Genomic DNA, 24983 nt, shown 5'->3' on the forward strand with positions numbered 1-24983 from the left:
CGGCTGGCTCTTAAACGAACGTGCTTGAAATTATACAACGCTCTAGTGGTAAACCGAGTCAAATGTGTTCGAGTTCCGACGATGCGACAACAACTGGATCAAAAACGCACATTTTCCTACTGCTAATGGGTCCAAATTTAGCTACCAGTATTACATTGCTGGCAAATGTGACAAGATGAATTAATATTAATTTTAACTCACTAGCTGCCATTGACTGCGATAGACGTCCTATTTATGTATTTATACACTTGGAATATATATATTGTTTATGCTGGTGTATTAGGTGAAATAGAAATAAAGAATAAAAACAATTGATGGTAATAGACATTCAATCACTACCAGCCTCTCCCAGTTCCAGTAGATTAGACGTCCATTACTGTCAATGGCAGCCAGTGAGTAAATTGTCTTTCCTTTTAGGACATCTCATTAAAAGAACATCAGGTTGTTGTTGTTTTTGCATAACTCAACCATGTGTGCCAAGCATCCTTCACAAAGTGCCAATAAAAGCTTTTATTTAATTTTTGCTGATTTCAACTCACCTACGAGCAAAATGAAGCAGACATGTGAGTTCTTGTAGTACACTTACAGCAATGAATATGTATCTTCCTTAATAATATATTCCACACAATTGTTTTGAAACCATAAAAAATGGACACCAAACCGAGCAGTACAAGTGAAAAAAACCCACAAAAACCATAATTGGTGTCACAAAAAACACTAAAACGGTAGATATTTAAAATATATATTACCCTTTAAAAGCATATAATGTTTTCTTTTATCAAACAATCAGCAATCACTCATTTTTGTTCACATTTGTGACAATATCTTAAAACTCTATTTTACCTCAGTTTAGTGTTTGTGCAACCCTCACCTTTTTATACAGCTCAAGCTCATGATGACAGTTTAGTTGTAGAACAAAATAGCAATGCTAGTCACTCGATAAAAAATAAAATGCCACTAGCTTTAGCATTTCAAAGCAACGCAATCGATCCCCACCAGAACATAAAAAGCTGGAAACAATAAGCAAGGAAACATCAGGGCCCAACACCAATTTGGTCAAACGAGGTCTTGTCTTCAGAAAGACGTCGCCACGTTTTCACTGCAACTTCTCGGCGGCGGCACGGCGAGCCGCCACATCCATGGCAGCCATGTTCTGAGACGCCGTTACCAGGTGGACCAAACTGATGGACGACTTGAGTGCGCACACCACACCGCTCGCCACCAGGAGAAGGTACAGCAGTCCTAATGATTGAAGAGTCGTCAACAATCAAAATAATAATTCATTAGCTCGCACCAAAATGGCCGCGTGAAGGTTACCGCTTGGTTCTTCCATGTGGTGAAGAATATAGAGGAGGCAGAAGAAAAGCTCATTGCCCATACACATCAAGAACAGAACCACCTGCGCATAAATACACACAATTAGAACCACGCTTTTCTTCATGTTTTGTGTCAAAAAATAAATAAAAGCGTGCACTCGACCTTATTGGTGTAGTAGATTCGTAAGAGCCAATTCCCAGAGAGGTCGATGTTCTTGTGACTGGTGGAGCCTTTGACCGTGGAACTGCGCACACGCGAACACGGAAGTTACAAACGGCGCAGGAATGGCAGACAGGAAGTGGCGAGCCGACCTGTGCAGGTGCAGCCAGTGGCTGGCGATGTCCAAACACATACTCAGCTGGAAGAGGAACGCGCACGATGGGTAGATAAGCGCCAGGTTGACCAGTAGGCACATGGTGGCGCAACGGTCTGTTAGCATATCAAGCATGGCGCCAAACTGCGTCGCTGCAACAAAAAAATAATAATAATAGAATAAAGACTCATTGACTGCCATTAACGGAGAAAGACGTCCGTTTTATTTCAACTCGGAGGGCTGGCAGCAATCATTTGATCTATCTATCGCTGTCAATGAGCTCACGCTACCTACAAATGTTCCCCAAAATGTACTCAGTCAGGCAACTGTTTGGAAGAGCTATATTGTATTTTGGGGGGGAAAAATTGAATTTTGTGTTGAACCATACACTGGTTGAGTGCCCGCGCGGCGTGGCCATCGAAGGCGTCCAGGAGACTGCTGAGCATGTAGCAGAAACAGGCAGAAAACGGGCAGCATGGCATCAGGCAAAATGACACCAGGGCCAGCACGATGCGGGCATAACCTGCGCGCACATAGACAAAAAAAGAACATTTATTTTAGTCACTCAATTGATTCGATTTTTTTCCCAAGCCCTTTACCTCAAACTAGGTACTTTATATTGAAAAAAAATAAAACCCACAAAAATAAATTCAGGTCAATCAATTTGAATGCTTAATTATTTTTATTTACTGTCTTAGAAGTTTTATTTGGAAATTTTGCTGAACATGAAAACAACTAACGCTGACCGTACTCAAATGTGTTAAGTTAAAATTCCAAATGAAATGAGTAGTATATTTCACCCAAAAACGAATGCGAAGTCAATCAACAAATCCTGCTGGATTGTTAGATCAAAACTAACTTGAATTATGCAGTCATTCTAAGGTTTTACGCACATTTACAAAGCCATTGCCAAACAGTACATCATTGCAAAATAATTTGTTGGCGTGTGGTTTTCTTTTGACATTCGGTAGCATTTAGTAACAGTTAGCCTTGTAGCTAGCAATGCCACAAACTCACCGATCAAATTAGGAACGAAGAGGAAGATGTTTTCTTCAGTCATCTTCGCGTTTCAAGGTTGTCAAGAAGAAAACTGGTGTTTTCCTCCTATTTCTTTTACATAGGTTTTAAATTATAGATAGATATGAGAAATGAGGTCGCAGAATAAATACTTCCTCAGGTAGACGCTCTTCATCAAGTTCCCGCTCAACTGCTCAAAACAAAATAACCGCTTCCGGTATTTTGGGGGTTTCATAATAATCACTTTACATGTATTTAAAAGCACACTATTTTTGACGAGTAACATTGATTTTAAATAACAATAATAAGAGAAAGTCAATTGGTAGTAAAGTGGAATTAAAGACTGCTTCACTTGGAGGCGAAACTAGCCACTTTAATTTGGGGGAAATTCCTCATTTCCGGTATCACTCTGGGAACAAAGTGGCCATTTTTGATGACCTCACATTAGCGACTCACCTTTAACCTCCAGTTCTATTTTTAGCCCTTTTCGTTTTCACCAGTTTGAACCAGATAAGAAAGATACACCACCAGCTCGTTATATTATGTAAAATGAATCAATTGCCCGAAAATAAAACATTTTGTAAATATATAAGAAAGACAAAAAACAATGCAATGTACTGATGTTTATTTTTCCAAAAGTATTTTGTTACGCTCCTGTACAACTATACTCCCTCCAATGTTTCATTTTTTTCCCACTGGTATAAGTGAAGAAAGCCTGATGTTTGGGAAGAAAGGAAGCTTCCAAAAACATGTTTCTAATGGTTTGAACTCTTTCTTCCTGACTTCTAGAAAAATAATCTTCACGTCTTTCCCGGCAAAACTTGCCTCCTTCAATGGGAGACCCAAGAAGACAAAAGTGTGCTTCCTGGTTCCTGAACTCTTTGTGCCACTTTAAACCTTCTCGCAAAAAAATAATAATAATAAAAAAAGGTTACAACATCAACAAAACAAGTCAAAAAGTGAAATGTCGCTCGCTTGTCAAGAGCCAAACATTCTTTGACCATCAGTGCAAATGAGGTAGACGTGACAACCAAAGACGGCGATGCTGGTCTTTGCCACAGCGGAAGGAAGCGGCCACATCCTTCAGCACTTCTACCCATGCAGACACGCACGCTCACGCAAAAACAAAGACCCCCCAAAATTACAAATCAAGTCAGGTTGAACATGGCACCAAGGATTGTGGGAACGCTCCACATGCTAATACTGACACGAGAACAAGGAATGCTGGGAAATGGACTCGATAGGAACTCGTACATTACACAGCCACGTTGCACTGCGCTGATTCTTATCCGCGGAGTGGTTAAACGTTGGCAGTCACATTTGAAAAACATAAAAAAATTAGCATTAGAAAATGGCATCTGACATAAATATGACAGCAGTAGCATCTAGGGGTCAAGTAGGTCATGTGAGAAAAAAATGATCCTTGTGATTACTAAGACGCTTTTGAGTTTGCGCGGTTATGTACATGGCGTTCACATTGAGATTAAAAAAAACAAAAAAAACTGCACATTTTTTTTGAGACCTACTCAACCTCTTTCACGACTAAACCGATATTCGTTTGACGGTAACCAAGTAACCACAACCCCTGAGCAGCCAGCTTTTATCAGGGATTGTCATGCCGTAATGGGCAGAATTATAAACACAAAACTAGTTATACGGTAACCGGCCATTAGGCGGCACGCTGTTACGGAAATCGTAGCGGTGTAGCGAGTTATTCGACGTAACGTTCGGCAACCTAGCATGTCGTAAAGTACCGCAACCGTGTGTGGTATCGCCACATGCTGCGTTGTAACACGCCATGATGTAATGCTCAGATATCATTGAGTCGAATTCACGACGCAAATATCCGAAATGGGCTTATAATCATAACATGTCGTCGTAAAATGCCGCTAGGCATCGTAAATCAACGTGCTAACAAGTAACGTTACCGTTCACAACACAATAGCGTTTTGTGACAAAACCTGCAGCTGAGTAAATTTCGAAAAAGGTCGTGAACTAGATTTTCGTACGGTAACATATCACGAACACTGGCGCTGCAGTGTTGTAATGTGTCGGAAAAGCAAACAATTCGTAGCGAGTCGTAATGTAGCAAGCTGCCGTGTTACGTAATTAGCATAGCACGTTGCTACGAACAAGCATTTTATTCCTTGTTAATAAGTGTCTGATAGTCCAAAATAACTCGGTAGAATGAAAATTCGATAAGAGAAAAATAATCCACAATTAAGCTGACGGCAGACAGAGCAGACGCAAAGCTATATCAAGCTAGGATACTAATTAAAAATTGGGGCAAGTGCCAAGCGCTCAGTGGGGTGGGCAAATTGACCCCTTTCCCCAAAATTGGGATGGCGTTGCCAAAGTCATGGCGGCAAACGGAAGACTGGCACGTGGAGCGGTTTATTATGCTGCTATCTACGCAATCACTACTCAACAGTATCGAACAGTGTTCGACAAACATACAAAAAAACAAAGGGGAAGGAGCCTATTTACAAGGTTGGAGTGGTTAGAAAAGCACCGCTAGCTGAGAGGAAGAGCCACGCAACATCAGAGAATAAAGAAATACTAAAAAAATCTCACACTTGTGTCTTGTGCAACAGAAAGCGCAAACGAACCGCGACTGGACGTTTCAGTTGGACCATCTTTGGCTACGTTGAGACTGCAGCTTGATGAGACCCGAATCGGATCTTTTTGCCTTCCACCGACTTGATTGTGATTCAATCACGAGAGGGACAAGTCGCATGGAAGTTGACCTTTTCAAATCTGACAGCATAGGTTAATTTCATGCTTCAGCGCGTGGTGGGCTATGAACGTGTAGACGTGCGTTCCACTTTTAGGGCCGCTATAGAAAATGGCGGTCTGAATGGCAACACAAAATGAGAAGATACGAGGAAAAATCAAAATGGTCCATTGAGACCTGCAGTCTGAACGTAGCCTTAATGGAATCTTCATGAGTAGGACAGATGCGAGCCGTTGGAAATGTGAGAAGTGACAGACGTGCTGCGACTGAGGCCGCCGTCGCTGCCTCCGCCGCCCCCCGGACCACCCGATGCCGTCCTGCGCAGAGGCTGCGGGCTGTTCCTGAGGGCCATCAGGCCGGGGCCCCGCACTCCGAGCCCGCCGCCATAGCCCCCTTGAGACGAGGAGGACGACGAGGCCGAGGACGGGGGCGAGGAGGTGCGGGAGGCGGGAGGTGGCGCGGGAGGAGGCGGCAGGAGGGCCAGCGATTGGGCGGAGGCGTGGGAAGACAGATGGTGGTGCCCGCCGCCCTGGGAGTAGTGGGGATAGTGGCCGCCGCCGCCGGACCACTCCCTGGCGCGTTCTCTCTCCTCGCGATAGAGGTGCGGCGTGCTCTGGTGGTGCTGGTAGTGCTGGGGGAGGTAGTGAGACTGCGGCGGCGGCGGCTGTTGCTGGTGATGGCTGCGTTGGTGGTGGTGCGATGAGGACGACGACGCGGAGGACGAAGAGGACGCCCTGCTGCTCTTCACCGCGTCGCCGTCTCTGCCGAAGCCGTGCGGCGACACCAGCGAATCGGTCCTGACGAAGCCTCCGCCGCCGTGGTTCTGGCCGCGCCACGACGGCGTGGACACCGAGTTCTGCACGCTGTGGCTCCAGTGGCTGCCCGAGCGGGGGACGGGGCGCGACGGCCAGGCCCCCGAGCCCGAGGAAGGGCTGGGGGCGGGGTAGCCCTGGTTGTACGCTTCGGCGGGAATGCCGCTTAGCGCCATGCTGCTGAAGCCCAGGCGCATGCTCTCCGAGTCGAAGGCCTCGATCTCGTGGGCCTGCCGCTCCAGGAGCGTCCGGATGCGCTCCGAGCGCTCGTTCTGCAGGGAGAGCATTTCCTCCTCGATCTGAAAGACACCAGATGCCAATTTGAGGCCATTCCAGTATACATAAATACAAAAATATAGCCGTCCATCTACGGGCCAAAAAACAGTTTTTAAAAATGGCCAAATTTATGGCATTTTTTTATCATGAGATAAAGCAGCCTGCCGTTTTTTTAGTGCTAAGCACTAGCCATTGATCACCTTTAAGCGCCATAGGCCGTCTGAACAGGGCGGGCTAGCAGTCTATCATCGCTAACCGGGCCCCAGTTTTGGAAAACAAAATGAGCGTTTAGCCGTACCCGTTGTTCGAGGAGGGCGCGGCGTATGGACACCCTCTGCTCCAGCTCCTTGATCTCGCGCTCGTGCTGCGTGTCGGTGTGCATCTTGATTTTGCTCTGGTAGGCGTTGAGCAGCTCCAGTTCCTGTTGCAGCTGCATGCGTAGCACCTGGTATTCGGCCTCCTGCGTCTCGTCCAATCGCAGCTGCGGGGACAAAAGAAGAAGCCCCCTCGTCAGGCGGGTGGCGGCAGCGTGCGCCGGTGTAGGAGGTGCGCGGGGAGTTTTCCTTGCCTTACTCACAGCCTGCGTGGACAGCATGTCATTGACGGAGCGGTCGTACTGCTCGGCCAGGATGGCCAGTTTCCGCGTCTGCTCTTCCTTGACGCGTTTCAGCACGTTCTTATGGTCCGATTTGGGTGTGCTCTCAAGGAGGTGGTTGCGTAAGGCTTTGTACTGACGCGTCTGGATCTTGCAGGTCTCTTGGAACTGACGCTTGATCTGCAGCTCTTTGGTCTGGAAGGCAAAACGTGGCGAGAGCGGCTTGAATCAAGTCGCTAACTTTAGCAAAGATCGATCTTGCTCATAAGTGTAAAGTTCTGACGAGTAGGACCCACCTTGAGGCTTTTAGGCTGCTGCCGCACCTCGGCGGTGTGTTTCTGGCGCAGTTCTTGCTCTCGCCGCTTGTTGTACTCCATCTGGTTGGTGAGCTCCGTCTGGTGCTGCGTTCGGATCAGCTCGGCGCGGGTCCGTTGCACCGAGCCCAGCTGCCGAAACTCCAGCTCTTGAGTGGACTCGTGGTGGCGCAGCAGCATGGCACACTCCAGATCCTTCTGGGTTTGCTTCTTGTTCAGGTCCTGCCGGAAGGACGAGGATTCTTTAAATCTATTGACGGGAGAGCCCTTTTAACACTTTACGGGGCACTGATTGGATGTCTAGCATCGCCAATGGCACTAAAACATGAGCGTTCGCAGGCAGAGATGAAATAAAATGGCAGCAAAGAGGTCAAATGGATGTCTATCGTTGTCGATGACAAACAATGATTTGAACGGTCTGAAATCATTTAAAAAAGGTTTTATTTATATTTTAACAATCTATCGGAAAAAGCAATTAATAATAAAAATATTGATCATTGTAATTGAGACACGATGTCCACATATGCAGGCATTCACGTAGACTGCACGTATGTGATGTCCAAATGCTGAATGTGCACGCCTTGTTTTTAATGGAATTCGGTTGTATTCTTTTTTTTTTACATGACCAAAAATAGTTACTTACACACACAACCTGCCAGCTATTAAAACTCAGCATATTTTTATGTTTGGGGTAGTTAGTAAAATTACAAAACCTCGACTGTAAAAAAAAAAAGAAGCTTCAACTCTTGTCTAAATTATTTACCACCAATATGCGCTCCATTTAATGTACCTAGATCAGAGCCCTTATCCAGTTTGTTTTCCATGTCTCTCTCTACCAACACACCCGAATCAAATAATCAGGATCATTATCAAGTTTCTGGCCTGACCTAGATGATGTTTTTTAACTCATCGGCTGCTATTGAAGGTAATAGACACCCAATTTATTTGAATGGTGAGAGGCTGGCATATGTACATCCAGAACTGTCAATGCGTTAGATGCCAATAAGCAGCGTCTCCATTTTGAAGTCTAAGTAGGATGGTACCTCTCGGAGGAGATCCTGTTCCAGGTTGTGTCGCGCCAGTAGCATTTTCCTCTTGTACTGGCGACACTGTAGTTCGTAGTACTGCCGCTGCCTCCTCAGCAGACCAGCCTCCTCCTCCGCCTGCATCTGCTGCAGACACTCCTTCTGCCGGATCAGCCACTCCTGCTTCTCCCGCTTGGGAGTGGACTGGTTCTCGTTCAGCTCCTATCGGGGGGGACAAGGTGAGAGGCGGAAAAGGGGCACGAACTGGCGGGCGCCGAGCCCAGTTGGGTCAGGCTTCCTGCCTCTTTCAGCTGGTCCTTGCGTTGGCGGTACTGACGCTTCTGCGACTCCAGTAAACTGGTTAGTTCTTTCTTCTGCTGGCCCAGAATGTGCTGCTGGAACTTCTTCTCTTCTGCCAGAGCAGCTTTGGTCTGTGGGAAAATACAGTTTACATTTTGTGTGAGAGAATTTCTCAGACGCAACTTTACGCAAGGAAGCATAACTTCAAATTGGAAGTATTGAAGAATGTAAGGCTTTTTGAAATTATGCTTCATCTAGATTGGTCCAATAGATATGAAGAGAATTGCGCACGACAGGCCGACCTCTTTCTCCACGATGGCCTGGTGCTTCTTGAGCAGCTTGTCGGCCTCCGAGGAAAAGCCGTGCCTCTGGCTCTCCAGCTCCTTGTCCAACTTGAGCTGATGCTCGTCCATCTCGGCCTTGAGCTTGTTTTCGAGGCCCATCAGCTGTTTCTGGTGCTGCCGCCGCATACGCTTGTACCCCGACATCTGCTCGCGCAGCGCCGAGCCTTGCTCGTGCTCCTGGATCTGCCGGGTCACCTGCGGACGCCAATTTCACTCGTTGCGGGACCACGTCCAACTACGGCACACCCGGTCGGCCACACGTACCAAGGACGCGGTTCTGATGGTGGCAAAGTGGTCTCGATTGCGGTAGTAGGCTCTACGGCGGCCCGCTGAGGGAGCCTGAGGTTGGTCAAGCTCTGGTTGGTACGGGTCATCGTAAATGTTGTCCTGAGCCTGAACAAAAAGTATACAGTCATTTGAGACGATTCCCCATTTTCCGTGGCGTCAATTTGGAATGAGCCGAAACGCGGGCGGCACGCTTACGGCGCGTCGGTGTACGATGGAGCTGTTGGAGGTGACGGTGTGCTCCCCCTCCTGCATCATGGCCATCTCGCCGCTACTGTCGTCGGAGGCGTCGTCGGCCAGGCTGTTGACGGAGCTGCTGTGGGAGCTGGCCGAAATGGACATGCTGGGCACCGACTGCGAGCTCTCTGTGCTGTTGACCGTGCCCGTGCGCAGGAGGTACTGCTCCGCCTCCTGACGACGCAATACGCCAGAGTCAAGGAAACTGCCGCGGTCCCCGCTAACTCGCGCTCACCTCCTCATCCTCTACTCCCTCCGACACGGGGCCGTTCTGCTGGGTCTCCTGGAAGAGGATCTTCTTCATCTTGCGGTACTGCAGGTTGTCCAGCTCGCGGACGGCGTCCTTGGTGCGGGCGATCAGATCCATCACCACCGTCAACGGCCGCTCGCGGCACAGGAACCGGTGCTGAACATGCAACACAAGTGTTTAGCGGGCGGAGAGTGCAATTAACACTTTTGACACCACTGACAGACATAGGCATCTGATTCGTTTGAACTAGGACACGTGTCAAAGTGGCGGCCCAGGGGCCAAATCTGGCCCGCCGCATCATTTTGTCTGGCCCGGGAAAGTAAATCTTGAGTGCCGACCTTCTGTTTTAGGATCAAATTAAAATGGAGTATAGATGTATATTAAATTTCCTGATTTTCCCTTTTAAATCAATAATTGTAATTTTTTAATCATTTTTTCTGTGTTTTAGTTCAAAAATCATTTTGTAAAATCTAAAAATATATCAAAAAAAGCTAAAATAAACATTGCTTTAGATCTATAAAAAACTGAATATTCAGGCCTTTTAATGCAGTTCTTTTAATCCATTTATTAAAAAAAATCTAAATATTATATCTAAAATGGTCCGGCCACATGAAATCGAGTTGACGTTAACGCGGCCCGCGAACCAACCCGAGTCTGACACCCCTGAACTAGGAGTTTCATTGGCTCATCGATTGGGCTACCATGGACGGTGAGAGACGTCAAATTTATTTTGGCTGGGAGGGTCACAATGGAATAGCTGTCAAGCGCTGTCAATGGCAGCCAATGAGTTCATCGCTTAGAGACCTCAAAAACTTTTCACGTTGCTTAATAATAAGCATTATCTTAATTTAAACACACTTTTCTGCCAGAATGATTGGGTACATCATCATTTTGGGTTCTTACATTGAGGAGCACGTCAGAGGTGGGTCGGTCCTGGGGAATCTTCTGCAGACACGAGTCCACAAAGTTGCGGAAGGAATCGGACCTGATACAGAAAGACAGAAAGAGGTGGGATGCGTTCGCAAGCGTCGGGAGATGATGCTTCTTACCAGTGATTGGACTGCAGGACGGGACTTTCATTCTGAGCAATGTGGTATAAGGCACTCATGGCGTTCATGTTGAACAGTGGCGGCTTCCTCTCCGCTGTAACAACACATAGACCAGGGGTGACCATTACGTAAATCGCCAAGGTACTACAGTAATCCCTCGATTATCGCGGTTAATGTAGACCAGACATGGCCGCGATAAACGAAAAAGTCAGGTGCTTGTCGTTTCAGCACAACCCCTGTTAGCCGTTGAGAGGGATAGACCTCCAATCCATTTAAATGGCGTTGGATCGTAGCAACCAATGGGTTGAGGAATTTGATTTGGAAAAGAAGATTTGGACTATATTTAGCTCAAAAAGGTCTCAACACAATTTACGGAGTATCAAAATGAATTAAGTTGCCTATTTGTCAGTATACCCAGCTCGATGCAGGTGATGCCCAGCGACCACACGTCCACTTTTCCGTCGTACTGCCCCTCGTCCATAGCCAGGATGACCTCGGGTGCCATCCTGTGGTGGGACGGCGGCGCTTTAAGTGTCAAAGCAGCGGTCAAAATGAAACGCAGGCAGACTCACCAGTAGGGCGTCCCCACAAAGGAGTTGGCTGGGGCGACGATGGAAGCGGAACCAAAGTCACCCAGCTTGACTTGACCGGGCTCTGTCAGCAGGATATTACCCGCTTTCACATCCCTGGAGGGGAAAGGACTCTGGTCACATGACATCACCTAATGTAACGTAGTACTTGATCTATACCAGGGGTGTCAAACTATAGGCCAGATTCAACTAGACATCAATGGCACTGAAAGATGAGCATGCCACTTTAAGTGAATTTGGTCATCTGTCATTGTGATTGGCAGGCAATGAGTTCATTTTACCTCACTTCCTTCCCATTTTAGGGTAATTACTGGTGACTTCCTGCAAAATGGTAATCATTTTTGCTATTGTTATGGGGAATTTCCTGGCTGCTTCCTGTTCATTGGTCGCTTTTTGCTGATTTGGGGGTATTTTCAGGCTACTGCCTGTTAGTTTTGGGGCATTTTCAGGCTACTGCCTGTTAGTTTTGGGGCATTTTAAGGCTCCTTGTTAACTCAGTATGAACGAGCTTCAAAGTGCCAGTCAGCCAAAACACCCCCGCGGGCCAGATCGGACTCCCCACCGGGCCGCTTCTGGCCCGCGGGCCATACGTTTGATCTAAACATACACAGGGTTTGTTTTTATTTCATTATTTATTCAAATAGACATCTGTTTACTTAAAACTCATCAAACCCATTAGGCTGGAACCGGACTGGGTTTGCATAACGTGGCCCGAAAAATAAACAAATATAGGTCACCTGTGAATCATGTTATGAGAATGAAGGTAGGCCAGCCCCTGCAGTGCACCGTGGGTAATAGCAGCAATCTCCACCTCCTGCAGAGGCTTCTTGTGAACTGCAGACGACAGCAACCGGTGTTAGACGTGCACAAAAAAAAAAGAAAAAAAACCCGGGATGACTTTCATCAGGGTGACGCTCACCTTCAAGGAGGTCGGAGGCGGAGCCCAGACAGTACTCCATCACCAGCTGCAGACATCAACCACAAGACATGCATTGAATAACATGACGTATTTTGATGAAGATTAACATCTAATCCATTTCCACTGGGGGTGCCAGGCAATCATCAAAGCTGAGAAATATCGCACCCATGCTGTGTGCTCCTTCAAGTAACATCCACGATATTCGATGGTGTTTGGATGGCGGAGTTTCTGCAGGAACTTCACCTCTTTGATGATGTCCTGCCATTTCTGCACGTAACACAAACATTTGGTCAAGCTTCTGTTAGTCTAAACACGTTTTCCCGTTTGTCTGAGGCGTCACCTCGTTTGTCTGCTTGCCGCTGTACGACATCTTCTTGATGGCCACCACTTCATTGTTGCGCACATCTCGGGCCTGGAATGGTGTAATAGTTATTAAATATCCTGAAATTTTATGTATTTATTAGAATTTTTCCCTCATTTTTTAAAATTCTTTACTTCCACCAGCAAGTCAAACCTACATAATGCAGAGGTTACGTATTTGGTTTCTAGTGTCTGGGTGGCTGTTTGTATGTCAAGACAACGCAAGAATGTATAAAGGGATTATATGATATATTATTATTTCTTAATGTCTATTTAAACATTTGAGTTATTTCATGGAGAACTGATGTCCAAATCTTACATAAAAATCATTTGAAGAGTCTGCTTAGTCTACCAAATAGGACGATATTTTGAAATTGGGTGGTTTGGCTTAGGTCTACTTTCGATTTGTACTCCTCTAGTTTATTTATCAATATATCTTTTTTTCCCAATTACTCGTACAGACTTAAAAATGTTGTTCTGGCACCGCTAGAAGAAACAAAGCACTCCATCAAAACATTTGTGGCGTTATGAAGGCGCATTTGGATATATATAACACTTGTGATTTGGAATGTTATATAAGGAATTGGTGGTTTGCCGATGACTTACAAAGTAGACGGCTCCGAAGCTTCCATGACCGATCTCCCTGAGGTCTGCGAAGAGCTTCTCGGGGTCGTCCCTGCAGAAGAGGTCCGCCACGTCCGGGTCCTTCAGATTGCCCGCCCTTGCGCTCGAGGGCATGGCCAGGGCCTTGTACAGAGAGAGGGGTGACACCAGGCGTCAGACAGCGTCTAATAATCAATAACTTGATTAATCATGGCAGCCCAATTTCAAATGTATCCAAACATAAGCTCTTAGGAAGTGCTCCCACATGTTTGAGAAGTGAACGAGTTTGACTGGACACGTATGTGTTAGGAATTGGTTTTGTTATGGGGTCCCCCGGGGTCCCCCCACCCCCGTTTGACCTGTCCTTGTGATCGCCCATTGAGTTCACTTGTGCCAGGTGTTTCTGATTGTCTCGTCAACCCATGTATGTTTATTTAAATCCTGTGTTTGCCAGTCCTTGTCGAATTGTCTGCTTTTGCCATGCTCATGTCAGGTTTTATTTTGAAATCCTGACAATATGAGGAGAAACAACATGGCTGCTGATCTTCATTAAGATTCAAATTAAAATATATACCAATTACCAACATTAAACGCCAGGGCCAGTGGCACTATAAATTTGGAAAAATGAACTACTATATGATGCATTCAGAGTCAAGATACTTGTTTATTTTTTTAACTCTCTGGCTATCATTGAGTGCAATGGGCGTGCACCCCATTTTAGTAATAAATCTTTCATGATGTGTACTATCATTTGAAATTCATTTTCCACTTTGTGGAATCATCACCGCTAATAGCTGCCACTCTCGGTTATGGACGTACAATCCATTTGAACTGGGAAAATGAATTTACATGCAGTCTCCACTAATGCTCTCATTTCAAATGGATTGTACGTTTTTTTTGCTAGTGACAAACTTGTTTAAATTCCTAGACAGAAGGATCAAAAGAGACACACGATTGCATGTTGTCAACGGCACGGAAAGTGTTAACACGCCAGCGAGGTTGCGTGTCGAGCATTGTGACGTCATGGTGACAGGAAACAACAGGAGCGTTCGCTAGGCATTCAGCGAGGCAGAAACTGAGCCCGTGGGCCCGTTCTGGCGTCCGTCCACTTCGACCGCACGAGCATTCTTTCAAAATGCGGTCAAGCCATTTCCATATATACATTTTGGTGGCCTTCAGCAGGAAGGAAGCCGTCAGAACATCCCGGCAAACTACTGCAATAACGTCAATGACTGAAGGAAGGACATCCACGGCGCTTTTGGGTCTTTGTGGCCACAAAACGTTGGGTGACACGCGCGCTGAGTCAGCGGTGTCTAATGAGCGCCGTCACGTGACTTCATGGAACTTTTGGCTGATAGGAGCTGACACAGCAGCTGCGTGCTTTTGAAAAGATGCAAACACATCTACAAGGGAGAGAGCAATGGAGAGATAATGACGGCTGCTGAGGATTTACAAGCTGCGTGCGTTCATAAGGCGCTCACCACCAAACACTTTCCTTTACGGCTTTTGAAAGGCTACCAATTACTGATTATGTGGCGAGTCGACTAATCGGCTCGTACATAAACCACGTTATTCACTGTTACATTACATTGGGATTTATATTTTAGCTATACATATCAATTGGAACTGAAAACCACATCTGCACTATGACTGTTATGGAACTATGTGTATGTTTGCAAATATCTTGTTTTGATACATCACAAAGAGACTCATCAAGCTTTCAACCAGGACTACACAAAAGAATAAATTCTGTTCAGATGAAACTAAAATTCCATAAGGGCCTAAAACTTGGACCATTTTCAGGTCAAAAATATTATAACGATTAAACGACAATCAAAAAAGCTTGCAACTTATTTGATGATCAGTAATTAAAGTGTAATATTAATGTCGAATAGTTGCCATCGAGTAAAATATTGGTAACTAAATTGTACTGACAGTGGGAAAAGAGTAGGACAAAAAATGGAGTCACAGCTGTTACAATAACAAAAATAGAGACTGCAAAAACAGAAGTGCAACATTACAACAGTTCACTACGCAGATAAAGATGAGCTGCTCATGCCAGGACACATTCTACAAGAGACTGGTCTTCAGTCAATATCTACACGCAAGTAAACAAAGATTGGACTGGTCGCGAGCCAACGTCCACTTATGAGGAAATTCAGCGGACTGTAGACCAGTAAACATATTAGGTCAAATTCAACAGGATGGATTAGTCGCCATTCGCCAGCCAATGTGCAGATAGATACACGATGATGTGGTCACCAGTCATTAGGCAAACAACGTTGTCAATACTATAGAACAGAGCACAATCTTTGGGTTGTCCATCAATGAATGTTAAGTCAAGGGCCAAGACAGACATTTGCCAGGAAGTTCGGACCCACAACCTTTGATCTGTGAGGTGACACCACACTTGATTTAAAAAAAAAAAACATATGTGACGTGTGTATAGCTTGACAGCTCACGTGGAAAAAAAGACAAAATGTGAAGCTAGACCGCCTAGTAGGAAGAGAACACAAATGGACGATTGTTTCCAGTCAGACGGAGCCACTTTGTCCTATTTTGCATTCCGCTTTGTGCACTTTGTCAAAAGTGGGTCAGCCGGAATTCGTGCCGCTGAACGGAGACAGCTTTAACGTCAATGTCACAGAGACAGCCAATGCATTTGAATTTATTTTCATTTATGTATTTTCTTTGAGAGAGATGATTCCACTCAACTGAGCCTTTTTTTACTCACCGCGGCTTGTTGCGGTTCCGCTTAGGAACGAAAATCGAGCGCTTAGCAGTCGTGCTAACGAGCTTGTGTCCTCATCACGGCAACGGCGGGACGTCCACACAACGTTTGCTCATGTCCTTCTTCCAAAGCTTCTCGTAACTCACAAAGCACCGCCTAATTAGTACACAACTAATAAATAAATCAAGCGTATTCCAGCGGAGCCGAGTGGGAACTTGAAACTCTTACTACTAGCATCCGCTATTCATTAGCTTAGCCTGGCTAGCTCCTAAGCTAAGCTTAGCTGGCTGCTGGTTGTCCACGAAGCTCCACTTCCGACCACGGCGTTCCATCCAGAACCAAACTCACAAGGCTCTTGTTGGAAAGTTATTTTTAAAATATGCGCTTCATCTTTCTATGGGCCTTTTTCATCCGCCGTTTTTGTTCAAGATGGCACAGACAGATGGGGGCGGTGCTCCCGAGTGCAGGGACGGGAACCCAGCTCGTGGATCTTCCCGTCAAGTATATACTTTCAAAATAAAGCAATTTTTACATCTTGAAAAACAAGAAGGAAATACTAACGCGTTGGGAAATCTAATTGAAAGCGAAAGCATTTCTTTCTTACTTCCTTTTTCTCTTGTCTGGTGTCTGTCCGCCTGTCATCTCTCTATCACTGGAGTGTCCATACTATGATCCGTGGACAATTATGAAAATATCATTGAAGATGACAGCAGAATCTTGGATTTGCTAAAATTTGTTTCAGTTGAGTTTATATATATATATATATATATATATATATATATATATATATATATATATATATATATATATATATATATATATATATATATATATGTATATATGTGTGTGTGTATATATATATATATATATATATATATATATATATATATCTTCATACTTCTGGATTATTTTGTTGTTTGTAGCCCTCAACTTGTTCACCGCTGTCATCAATAATACACAGCTAAGTCTGATTTTTCTGAGAACGGGTAACGGGGGAAAAGATTGGACACCCCAGCTATGCCACTCCGGAACACCAAATGGCAGTAGTGCTGCACATACGTGATTAGCACGCACAACCGGAAAAAGAAGGTAAATGAGAAGAAGAAAGGCTCTCGAGGGCGGCAGCGAGCCATTTTGTATCGAAGCAAATCAAGAGGGGAAAAAAAGAGTTGGCCTGAGAGCATCGCGTTTCAAAAGAATCGTCCAGGAACCCATTTTTCAAGCTCCGACGCCGAGTGAGAAGGTGACGAGCGAGCCCGTCGACGTCAAGAGTTTCGAGTTTTTTCTCGGGAAGGCGAGCACTCTTCGGCCGGCAGCACCATGAGTTACGGAAGGCCTCCGCCCGACGTCGACGGCATGACTTCCCTCAAAGTGGACAACCTGACGTACCGAACCACACCGGAGACCCTGCGGCACGTTTTCGAGAAGTACGGCCGAGTCGGGGACGTGTACATCCCGCGAGACCGCTACTCCAAGGACAGCCGCGGCTTCGCCTTTGTCCGCTTCCACGACAAGCGGGACGCCGAAGACGCAATGGACGCCATGGACGGCGCGCTTCTGGACGGCCGCGAGCTGCGTGTGCAGATGGCCCGCTACGGCCGACCTCCGGATTCGCATTACGGTGGCGGGCGACGAGGGAGCAGTGGCGGTGGCGGCGGCGGTGGCGGAGGGGCGCCCCGGAGATACGGAGGCTCCAGTCGACGAAGCAGAAGGTGAGAAATAAACGGAACAAAGCTATGGGGACCGATGTACGTCGACTCCAAGGGAAGCACGTATCAACATACAATAGCAAGTTTTTTCAAAGTCGCCAACATTCCGTAGAAGTTATCAAATAAAACTAGTCTTCATTATTTAATCCCCCTTGAATGAAATAGATGGACTACATTTTATGCAGGAACCTCCAATGTAGTTTTTAGACGTTATTAACGAATGTGATTCAACGGCCTTCAGCCTATTATTACATACATATTAAACATAATCAGTTCAATTTCACTGAAGGCCATAAAAATGCAAAGCAATTTTGAAGTTTTTGACGATTTTTTTGCAGAAGCATTTCAGACATTTAAAAAAAAGTAATCTGACACTGATCGGTCTCGGTTTTTTTTTTTAAATAAATGTGATGGGATTGTTGTTTAACAAAGCAAAGTTGCAGTTTGGATCCATATTGCATATGTAATATAAATTACTGTTATTTTTAAAAAATTGGCTTATTCCCACAAAGTTTGCAGGGGTGCCGTAGTCTATCACAGCTAACTAACTAGCGCAAGATGACACAACTACAATGGATTGAACGTCTAGCGCCGTCAATGGCACCCAATGAAGTGCCCCGTAAGGTTTTTTTTTAAAGCATGATGTGTGCATGAAAGGGCTAACTGAAGAACCTTTGATCAAAATAGGATTACAACTCTAATTTTGGACATTGATAGAATCCTATCCATTTGACCTGGGTTTGCTCCCAACCCTTCCACTTCAAGCAAATTGGATGCCTGTCAGCTAATGAGTTATAGACTGATTTGTTTTTGATTTTCATCTACTATTGATTGTATAGGATTGTAACAGTAAGTTAGCATGTGTAAATAATCGCTTGTGACTGGTGTTCCCTCAGCCCCCGCCCCCGAAGACGCAGCAGGTCCCGCAGCAGGTCCCGCTCTCGCTCCCGGAGCCGCTCCCGTTACAGCCGCTCACGTTCTAGGTCCTACTCCCGATCCAAGTCCCGCTCGCCCAGGAACAAGAAGACCAGCAACAAGTCCCGCTCGCGATCCCGCTCCAGGTCCGCCAGCCGCTCCGCCTCCCCTCCTAAAAGAGCCACCGGATCCGCGTCCAGATCTAAAAGCCCGCCCAAGTCGCCTGCGCAGAATGGAGGAGAGTCCCCATAAGTTGGCCGGCTGGCCATAAGGCAAGGTTTGACTTTCTTATTTATTTATGTTTTAATTATTAAGGGCAATTTTACAATTGGCTTGTACTCCATTGCGGCAGTATCAGAACACCACAGTGACCCAACTTAGTCAAGTTCAGGTGCTTGACTGAAGAAAAATAAGTTGTAAAGAACAAAATAAATAAATGCGTAAACACATTTTAGGGGGAAAAAAATATGTTGGGCCGAAGTCTTAAATAAAGTGCTATAAGTGAAGCAAACTTTTTTTAAACGTTCGATTGAAGTCAAAGTAGTTAAGTTGTCGAGTTAATTGCAAGAAGAGTATTAAGGGAGATGCTTGAATAAAATTAAAGTTGTATAAACTGTAGTATAATTTGAAAAAGGGGTGCTTGAAAAGAAAATAAAGGAGTAAAAAAAGTTATTTCACTGAAATAAATAAAGGAAGGGTTGCCTAAGAAAAAGTAGTAAACAGGTACCAGTTCAAAGCACTCTAATTAATGGTGGATAAAGAAAACAAACTGTAATTGTAGTTGTTTTTTACACTAAAATGGAAAATCACCAATTTAATCAGTTATTCAGAATTTGCGAGTCTGTGATGATGATTACGAGCCATTTCATGTGAAATAATGCATATTTAGCAAAATCACTAACATTTTCCCTACGACATTGGAAAAAAAATGCATAATTTGGACATTTTAAACCACTGTTGCAAAAACATGCCAGACTTTCGGATGAAAATCTTGGAGCAAAATGTCATATTTGGACGTTGACCATGTTATGCATTTCCACTAATTTGATTAGAACATTTCTTTATTGATTATTCCATCTGGATCAAACAGTCGTGGTAACATGCTGGCTTTGTTTTGTTTTTTCTATTCAGGTGAGCGACAGCTGATGTTTATCCAGACCAAGAAGCCGATGGCTCCTGGAGAAGGTTGTCCTCATTATCTCCTGCATTGTTTTGGGCTTCTTCCTATCCAGTTTTTTTTCTTCTTTTTTAATTGAATTTGAAAGCGGTGGAAGTTTACTGCCGTGACAGTTATCACGGCGTGTCCTCTTCCCGTCGGTAGCTCCTGTTTAAAAAAAATAAAAAATAATTGGTGTGATTTCATACGCGGAAAGCTAGACATGTCGTAGTCAGCTGTTGTCATCATGATTTTTTTTTTCTGTATTTGTTCGACGTGCTCTAGGCGCAGTTGTGTAGCAGGTGATGGTAAGCCGCTATGGTGTCGATGTGGCCTGGGCTCTGCGGTTTTCTTACGCTCGCGACGCTCCTGTTGTACAACCCTCTGATGTTTTGGCTTATTTTTCATGTGAATTTCATTAAAGACTTTCTCAACATTGTCTTTTTTAACTAAATCTTAGCCCTGGCAAGTTTGTTTTTTACTCGCGACATCACATTAACTCATTTGCTACCATTGGCTGTGCTTGATGTCCAGTCCCAATTTTGACTGGGGGGGTTGGCATCCCAGTCAAAATACAACTACTACCACGAGTTAACGAACCACAAACTATAAATAAAATTCGAGATTAGAGGAAATTATTTGCACACTAATGTATGGACATAATTTTTTAAAGGCTATAATTTAAACAAACTACTAGTTGGAGAAAGATGATTTGATGCGAGTGACGTCAGCCTGTGGCTGAAGCGAATTCCGACTTCCCGAGCGCAGTCGCTGCTCTGATTCGTCAACTTTGGTATTGCGTCATAGGTATGGTGACGTAATGCTGGGCGGGGCTATAAAGACTTGTTTTTCTTCCCTCCCTAACCTCGGACTCCATTTTGTGGAAGGAGCACAGCTTAAGAACCCAGGCCGTCGCACTCACCGTCTTCTCTCTTTTCTCAAAGCCCTGAACGCTAGCACGATCCGAAGCCAGTCCGCCGACCAAGTTACTATCCGAAAGGAAATCCAATCTTTTCGTATGTCCGCTATCCAGAACCTCCAAACTTTTGGTGAGTGACCAGGTGGGGGAAGGGCGAGGCCCACTGACGCTTTTTTTTGGGCCGCAGAGATTCAAAAATGTTGCTTTTCTCCTACCTCATTGTGGTTGGCTGCAGATTTAATTTGGAAACGGTGTCAAGTATTTGCGGTTCGGCCAAGGGCTTAAACATGAAAGGCCCTTTTAGCACCTTAGCAGGTCGAAAGCTAAAGTGATAAACGACGCGGCCGCCATTTAGCTATCATTTGTTAGCTCTTTCATTCTTGACAAAATCTCCTTCCAGTCTTCATATATGTTTATCCTAATTTGGTTCTGGAAATCATAGTGATTTATTATTGCTGTTCCATAAAATCGAAAATGTGTTCGTGGCTAAAGTCTAATCTTGAGTAAGCGTTTTCTTTGCGCATGCGTACACGCTCTGCATGCTGACCTTTCAGCCAGGCCTCGAGTGGCGACATATGATGATCTTATTGTTTATTTCCTCTACCTAATCTCCTCTATTTTTCATTTCCATTATGTCTTAGAAGATCCCTTTGCTGATGCAACTAAGGGTGATGACTGCCTCCCAACTGGGAAAGAAGACTACATCCACATAAGAATTCAACAGCGGAACGGCAGGAAGACGCTCACGACTGTCCAGGGCATTGCTGCCGAGTATGACAAGAAGAAGCTAGTCAAGGCCTTCAAGAAGGTCCGCTCACTTGTACTCGATTTGCATTGTACACGTAAACAGTATAAATAATTTCAATGCTAAATGCCCGAACCAGAAGTGCATTACCAGTAATTGTATAACTAAGCTTCAATGATTGTCTCAAACTTAAAAGTAACTATTCAACTCTTAGTCAAAGTATATGCGTGGCATTTGAAGATTTTTGCAGTTTGTGAGATAAATGATTATAGGCACCTTTTATTAATGGTTGTTAATGTCCAAATGCCCTGGGGGTGTACTGCAGTCAATTGTAAATGGTCTTACTGTAATATTCAACCAAAAATTACTTGTTATTCTGCCCCCAAAAATTAAACGTGGGGTGTTTTCAGCCTTAAAATCCAGTTGTTCTTTGCCACAAGAGGGAGCATGTGCTTTATTAGCAAACCTACCTTTTTACTAAGGCAAACAACAGTTGCATAATATTCAGTCAGTACATAGTAGTATATCACTAAATGGGAGTTGGACATCAAGGCACTTTCAATGAGTTTTAAGTGTGTTTGCCTTTCCAGAAATTTGCATGCAATGGGACGGTGATTGAGCACCCAGAGTATGGTGAAGTGATCCAGCTTCAGGGAGATCAGCGTAAGCATATCTGCCAGTTCCTCATTGAAGTGAGTCCTTTTCCATTAAATCGAATGGCGTCGGGTCTTTGCGCTCTTTTTTTGACACGCGTGTTTGTTTGTAGATTGACCTAGCCAAGGAGGAGCAGCTCAAAGTCCACGGCTTCTAGACGTTACCGGTGACTCTCCCCACGGACGCTCTCCTGGCCCCTCCTATATGTTCTGCCGTTGCTCCCCCTTCAGCCCCCCCATTCGCTCGTCCACCCCAACGGCTGCTACCAGCTAAGGTGTTGTAACATGGGACTGTGTACCGCCGCCGTCCTCCGCCACCTAGGGGTGGACTCGCCGCGGTGGCGAAGACTCACCCCGCACGACATCCTCGACCGATGGTGACCATGTCAACGCGGTTTTCTCTTACCCTGGGTTTTTTCCCCATTTTGGATTTTTTTCTTCCCTTTTTAGGTTTCTGTGCCACAGCAAGGAGGCACTGGTCATGTAACTTTTTTTGTTTTGTATTTAAAGTTGTTTCAATAAAATGATGCGTCTCCAGATCCAGTCAGTGTCTCCAAATACCTTTTGATAGTGATTACTTTTCACTGCCATCCGTCCAAAGTCAAAATGGATTGGCTGCAATTATTTCACTGGGTTGGAAACATCATTCCATCATCAATTAAAATTGCTATATTTAATCCAACATTGTCACATCTGCTTAGAAGGCAAGTATATGATATTTACTGGTATGAAATTAGCTAAGCATTTTGTTGACTACATTATTTCGAATTGACTTAGACTACTTTAAATGACCTATACGATAATAATGGCTTATAAAATATCCAACAGTCTTTTCACGAAACGTGACGTTTTTTGGGCTTTGTCGAGACCCGTCGTTCACCATGGTAACGTCGACACCGCCATTGTTGGTAGAGAAAGAAAACAAGGCGGACCCGCTTTTGTTTTTGTCTTGTCGACTCGCGTGCAGCGTTAAACCAAATCCTTTCGGCAATTGGATAACTTTTATCGGACTCTCTTTTGATTGTTTGTACTGCCTCATTTAAGCACCAAGATGGCGCCCGAACTCCATGTGTTCTTTTGCTAGCGGGCGTCAAAAAGGAAGTTGGTTATGCTAAATGAGTTTTTACAGTGCAATGCTAGACGCTGTTTTTTTGTAGTTGTAACGTCTCAAGAGAGGCAAATGTTGACTCTTGAACTTTTGCCGAAAAGATTCGGACGTGAGACGAGACTTTTCTTCTCCACCCCCAACGACATCGTTTGAAAAATTAAAAAGCAAAGACAAACACACACCAGGTGCGTAAGTAGAGGACCCCCATAAAACATTAGGATTAATTTATAGTGATTGAGCATCATTTTCTCCTGGCAAATTAATATTTCGTTTCTTGAAGGTACCCTAGACACCCTGTGTCATGTGACCTCCCTGCTGGCTGAAAATGAGCGTAAGAATCCTAATGATTTTATTTCTATAATATCAAATCATACCTTACCCAAGTGCTTTGATTAACATGGAAATCTGTTAGGAATCACAAATGGATCAACATCTTATAAAAATCTGATATAAAATTGTGTCAAAAGATGGAGACAAATGTTTCTAGGCAAGGTGATAACATTAGCCACCATTGACGTCAATACACGCCCAAACCATCCGGAAAACCCTTTGCAGTTAAAATGGAATTGACGTCTATTGCAGTAGTTGAAATAACAAGCCAAGTGATCTGGCAAATTGGTTAAAAAAACAACAATTATTACAAAACACTTTGGGGAGGTTAAAGATCAATGTGGACAAGTGGTTAGTGAGTCGCCCTAACAGTTCTGAGAACGAGGGTTTGATCCCTGGTTTGGACCTTCTTGTGTGGAGTTTGCCTGTTCTCCCCGGGCTTGCCTGGGTTTTCACCGGGTACTCCAGTTTCCTTCCACATTCCCAAAACATGCATGCTAGGCCGATTAACCACTCTAAAATGCCCCTAAGTGTGAGTGTGTGTGAATAGTTGTGGCCCTTGTGAGGATAAGTGGCATGGAAAATCAATGTATTCAAGATAAAAAATAAATAAAAGGGTTATATCGGCAAGAAATGAAAGTATACTTAATGGTCATGTCATGTCTGCCTAACGTGGTCAGGTGGTTCCTGTTTTGGGCTTGGCCATGCCTCTGCCTGCCATCATCATGTTGGCCATCTTACTCTACATCCTGCTCCTAGCCGTGGTGGTGTGGATCCGATTCTGCTTCAAAGTGCGTCCCGCCGACCCCGCCGTCTTTGTAACACTCGAGCGAACTGCCAGACCCGGTTGTCTTGGCAGGAGCGCTGTTCGTGGGACTGCGGTCCGTGCTGTCCCGACCTTTCAATGTGGGACCGCTGCTACCAGCTGGCGCAATCGTGCGACTGTAAGCCGCCCACGCTGCGCTCGTGTCTAAGGGACGTCGGATTACCGGCCGTGGTGGGTCTAAGTATGATAATTGGTTGGCATGTTATCTAACATACTATATTTCCCTTCACCATGGACATCCAATCCATTTGAATGACAACTAGCTTTGTGTTTGCAGTGCTCTAAGTGGGACTGCGCGTGCATGTGTCAGCCCCCCGAGTGCGAGTCGTGCAACTGCCTCTGCTTTGAGATCCGCATCAAGTAGTCGCTCAACACACAGCACTTTGGTAAGAATACAGTTGGAATCCACACATCACACAACTTCTTGGTTGCCAATTTAAAAAATATAACTGAGTCCACATTACTTGAATGTTGACTGAGCACAATGTCTATGTGCCATCTTGTTCTTTTGCTGTTTGTTTTGTTGGTGTCAAACAATGCTCATTGGACTA

The 24983-nt window shown here is 44.9% G+C and overlaps 5 protein-coding genes across 10 annotated transcripts; 3 read left to right on the top strand and 2 right to left on the bottom strand.

The window, feature by feature from the left end:
- Positions 1-495: 495 nt before the first annotated feature.
- On the bottom strand, positions 496-3051 carry cdipt (CDP-diacylglycerol--inositol 3-phosphatidyltransferase (phosphatidylinositol synthase)). The gene is made up of 6 exons (XM_077619832.1): positions 2648-3051; positions 2019-2153; positions 1629-1782; positions 1480-1561; positions 1318-1399; positions 496-1242 (listed from the first exon to the last, which is right to left on the bottom strand). The coding sequence occupies exons 1-6, from the start codon at positions 2688-2690 to the stop codon at positions 1097-1099; spliced, it is 642 nt and encodes a 213-aa protein (XP_077475958.1). The 5' UTR covers positions 2691-3051; the 3' UTR covers positions 496-1096.
- Positions 3052-5204: 2153 nt separating this feature from the next.
- Positions 5205-16570, bottom strand: taok2a (TAO kinase 2a). 2 transcript variants are annotated; one of them, XM_077619818.1, is made up of 20 exons: positions 16075-16570; positions 13344-13484; positions 12718-12789; positions 12543-12644; positions 12378-12423; positions 12196-12292; positions 11441-11554; positions 11283-11374; positions 10869-10962; positions 10723-10804; positions 9805-9975; positions 9531-9743; positions 9312-9440; positions 9006-9242; positions 8706-8834; positions 8422-8625; positions 7361-7600; positions 7047-7259; positions 6768-6950; positions 5205-6492 (listed from the first exon to the last, which is right to left on the bottom strand). In XM_077619818.1, the coding sequence occupies exons 2-20, from the start codon at positions 13473-13475 to the stop codon at positions 5590-5592; spliced, it is 3453 nt and encodes a 1150-aa protein (XP_077475944.1). In that variant the 5' UTR covers positions 13476-13484; positions 16075-16570; the 3' UTR covers positions 5205-5589. The 2 variants fall into 2 exon arrangements, with proteins under 2 accessions (XP_077475944.1, XP_077475943.1); XM_077619817.1 differs by having other exon boundaries at positions 7038-7259; positions 16075-16569.
- A 578-nt stretch (positions 16571-17148) lies between these two features.
- On the top strand, positions 17149-20290 carry srsf2b (serine and arginine rich splicing factor 2b). Of its 4 annotated transcripts, none has more exons than XR_013304990.1 (4): positions 17149-17783; positions 18677-18972; positions 19832-19880; positions 20137-20290. XR_013304990.1 is itself a non-coding variant. In XM_077619831.1 (3 exons), exons 1-2 carry the CDS (start codon positions 17392-17394, stop codon positions 18945-18947), a joined length of 663 nt encoding a protein of 220 aa, XP_077475957.1. In that variant the 5' UTR covers positions 17150-17391; the 3' UTR covers positions 18948-18972; positions 19832-20290. The 4 variants fall into 4 exon arrangements, 2 of the variants coding, with proteins under 2 accessions (XP_077475957.1, XP_077475956.1); XR_013304988.1 differs by having other exon boundaries at positions 17150-17783; positions 19827-19880; XM_077619831.1 differs by having other exon boundaries at positions 17150-17783; positions 19832-20290.
- Positions 20291-20702: 412 nt separating this feature from the next.
- eif1 (eukaryotic translation initiation factor 1) lies at positions 20703-22711 on the top strand. 2 transcript variants are annotated; one of them, XM_077619833.1, is made up of 4 exons: positions 20703-20900; positions 21412-21578; positions 22106-22207; positions 22282-22711. In XM_077619833.1, exons 1-4 carry the CDS (start codon positions 20870-20872, stop codon positions 22324-22326), a joined length of 345 nt encoding a protein of 114 aa, XP_077475959.1. In that variant the 5' UTR covers positions 20703-20869; the 3' UTR covers positions 22327-22711. The 2 variants fall into 2 exon arrangements, with proteins under 2 accessions (XP_077475959.1, XP_077475960.1); XM_077619834.1 differs by having other exon boundaries at positions 21415-21578.
- A 332-nt stretch (positions 22712-23043) lies between these two features.
- On the top strand, positions 23044-24981 carry LOC144089029 (uncharacterized). The gene is made up of 5 exons (XM_077619835.1): positions 23044-23461; positions 23557-23607; positions 24287-24397; positions 24466-24603; positions 24710-24981. The coding sequence occupies exons 2-5, from the start codon at positions 23602-23604 to the stop codon at positions 24794-24796; spliced, it is 342 nt and encodes a 113-aa protein (XP_077475961.1). The 5' UTR covers positions 23044-23461; positions 23557-23601; the 3' UTR covers positions 24797-24981.
- Positions 24982-24983: the final 2 nt, after the last annotated feature.

Source organism: Stigmatopora argus, chromosome 14, assembly GCF_051989625.1.
Source record: "Stigmatopora argus isolate UIUO_Sarg chromosome 14, RoL_Sarg_1.0, whole genome shotgun sequence".
In the NCBI taxonomy this organism is placed as follows: domain Eukaryota; kingdom Metazoa; phylum Chordata; class Actinopteri; order Syngnathiformes; family Syngnathidae; genus Stigmatopora; species Stigmatopora argus.

Excerpts from the sequence above, each read along its gene's own strand:
- taok2a (XM_077619817.1), bottom strand. The coding sequence starts at position 13,475 with ATGCCCTCGAGCGCAAGGGCGGGCAATCTGAAGGACCCGGACGTGGCG. Across the intron at positions 9,976-10,722 it reads CCTCTGACGTGCTCCTCAAT|CACCGGTTCCTGTGCCGCGA; the intron begins GTAAGAACCCAA and ends TTGCATGTTCAG. Across the intron at positions 8,835-9,005 it reads AGGCCATCGTGGAGAAAGAG|ACCAAAGCTGCTCTGGCAGA; the intron begins GTCGGCCTGTCG and ends ATTTTCCCACAG.
- srsf2b (XM_077619831.1), top strand. The coding sequence starts at position 17,392 with ATGAGTTACGGAAGGCCTCCGCCCGACGTCGACGGCATGACTTCCCTC. Across the intron at positions 17,784-18,676 it reads TCCAGTCGACGAAGCAGAAG|CCCCCGCCCCCGAAGACGCA; the intron begins GTGAGAAATAAA and ends GTGTTCCCTCAG.
- LOC144089029 (XM_077619835.1), top strand. Across the intron at positions 24,398-24,465 it reads GGATCCGATTCTGCTTCAAA|GAGCGCTGTTCGTGGGACTG; the intron begins GTGCGTCCCGCC and ends TTGTCTTGGCAG. Across the intron at positions 24,604-24,709 it reads ACGTCGGATTACCGGCCGTG|TGCTCTAAGTGGGACTGCGC; the intron begins GTGGGTCTAAGT and ends TTGTGTTTGCAG.
- eif1 (XM_077619833.1), top strand. The coding sequence starts at position 20,870 with ATGTCCGCTATCCAGAACCTCCAAACTTTTG. Across the intron at positions 20,901-21,411 it reads CCAGAACCTCCAAACTTTTG|AAGATCCCTTTGCTGATGCA; the intron begins GTGAGTGACCAG and ends ATTATGTCTTAG. Across the intron at positions 22,208-22,281 it reads TCTGCCAGTTCCTCATTGAA|ATTGACCTAGCCAAGGAGGA; the intron begins GTGAGTCCTTTT and ends GTTTGTTTGTAG.
- cdipt (XM_077619832.1), bottom strand. The coding sequence starts at position 2,690 with ATGACTGAAGAAAACATCTTCCTCTTCGTTCCTAATTTGATCG. Across the intron at positions 1,400-1,479 it reads GAATCTACTACACCAATAAG|GTGGTTCTGTTCTTGATGTG; the intron begins GTCGAGTGCACG and ends ATTTATGCGCAG. Across the intron at positions 1,243-1,317 it reads CCACATGGAAGAACCAAGCG|GACTGCTGTACCTTCTCCTG; the intron begins GTAACCTTCACG and ends TTCAATCATTAG.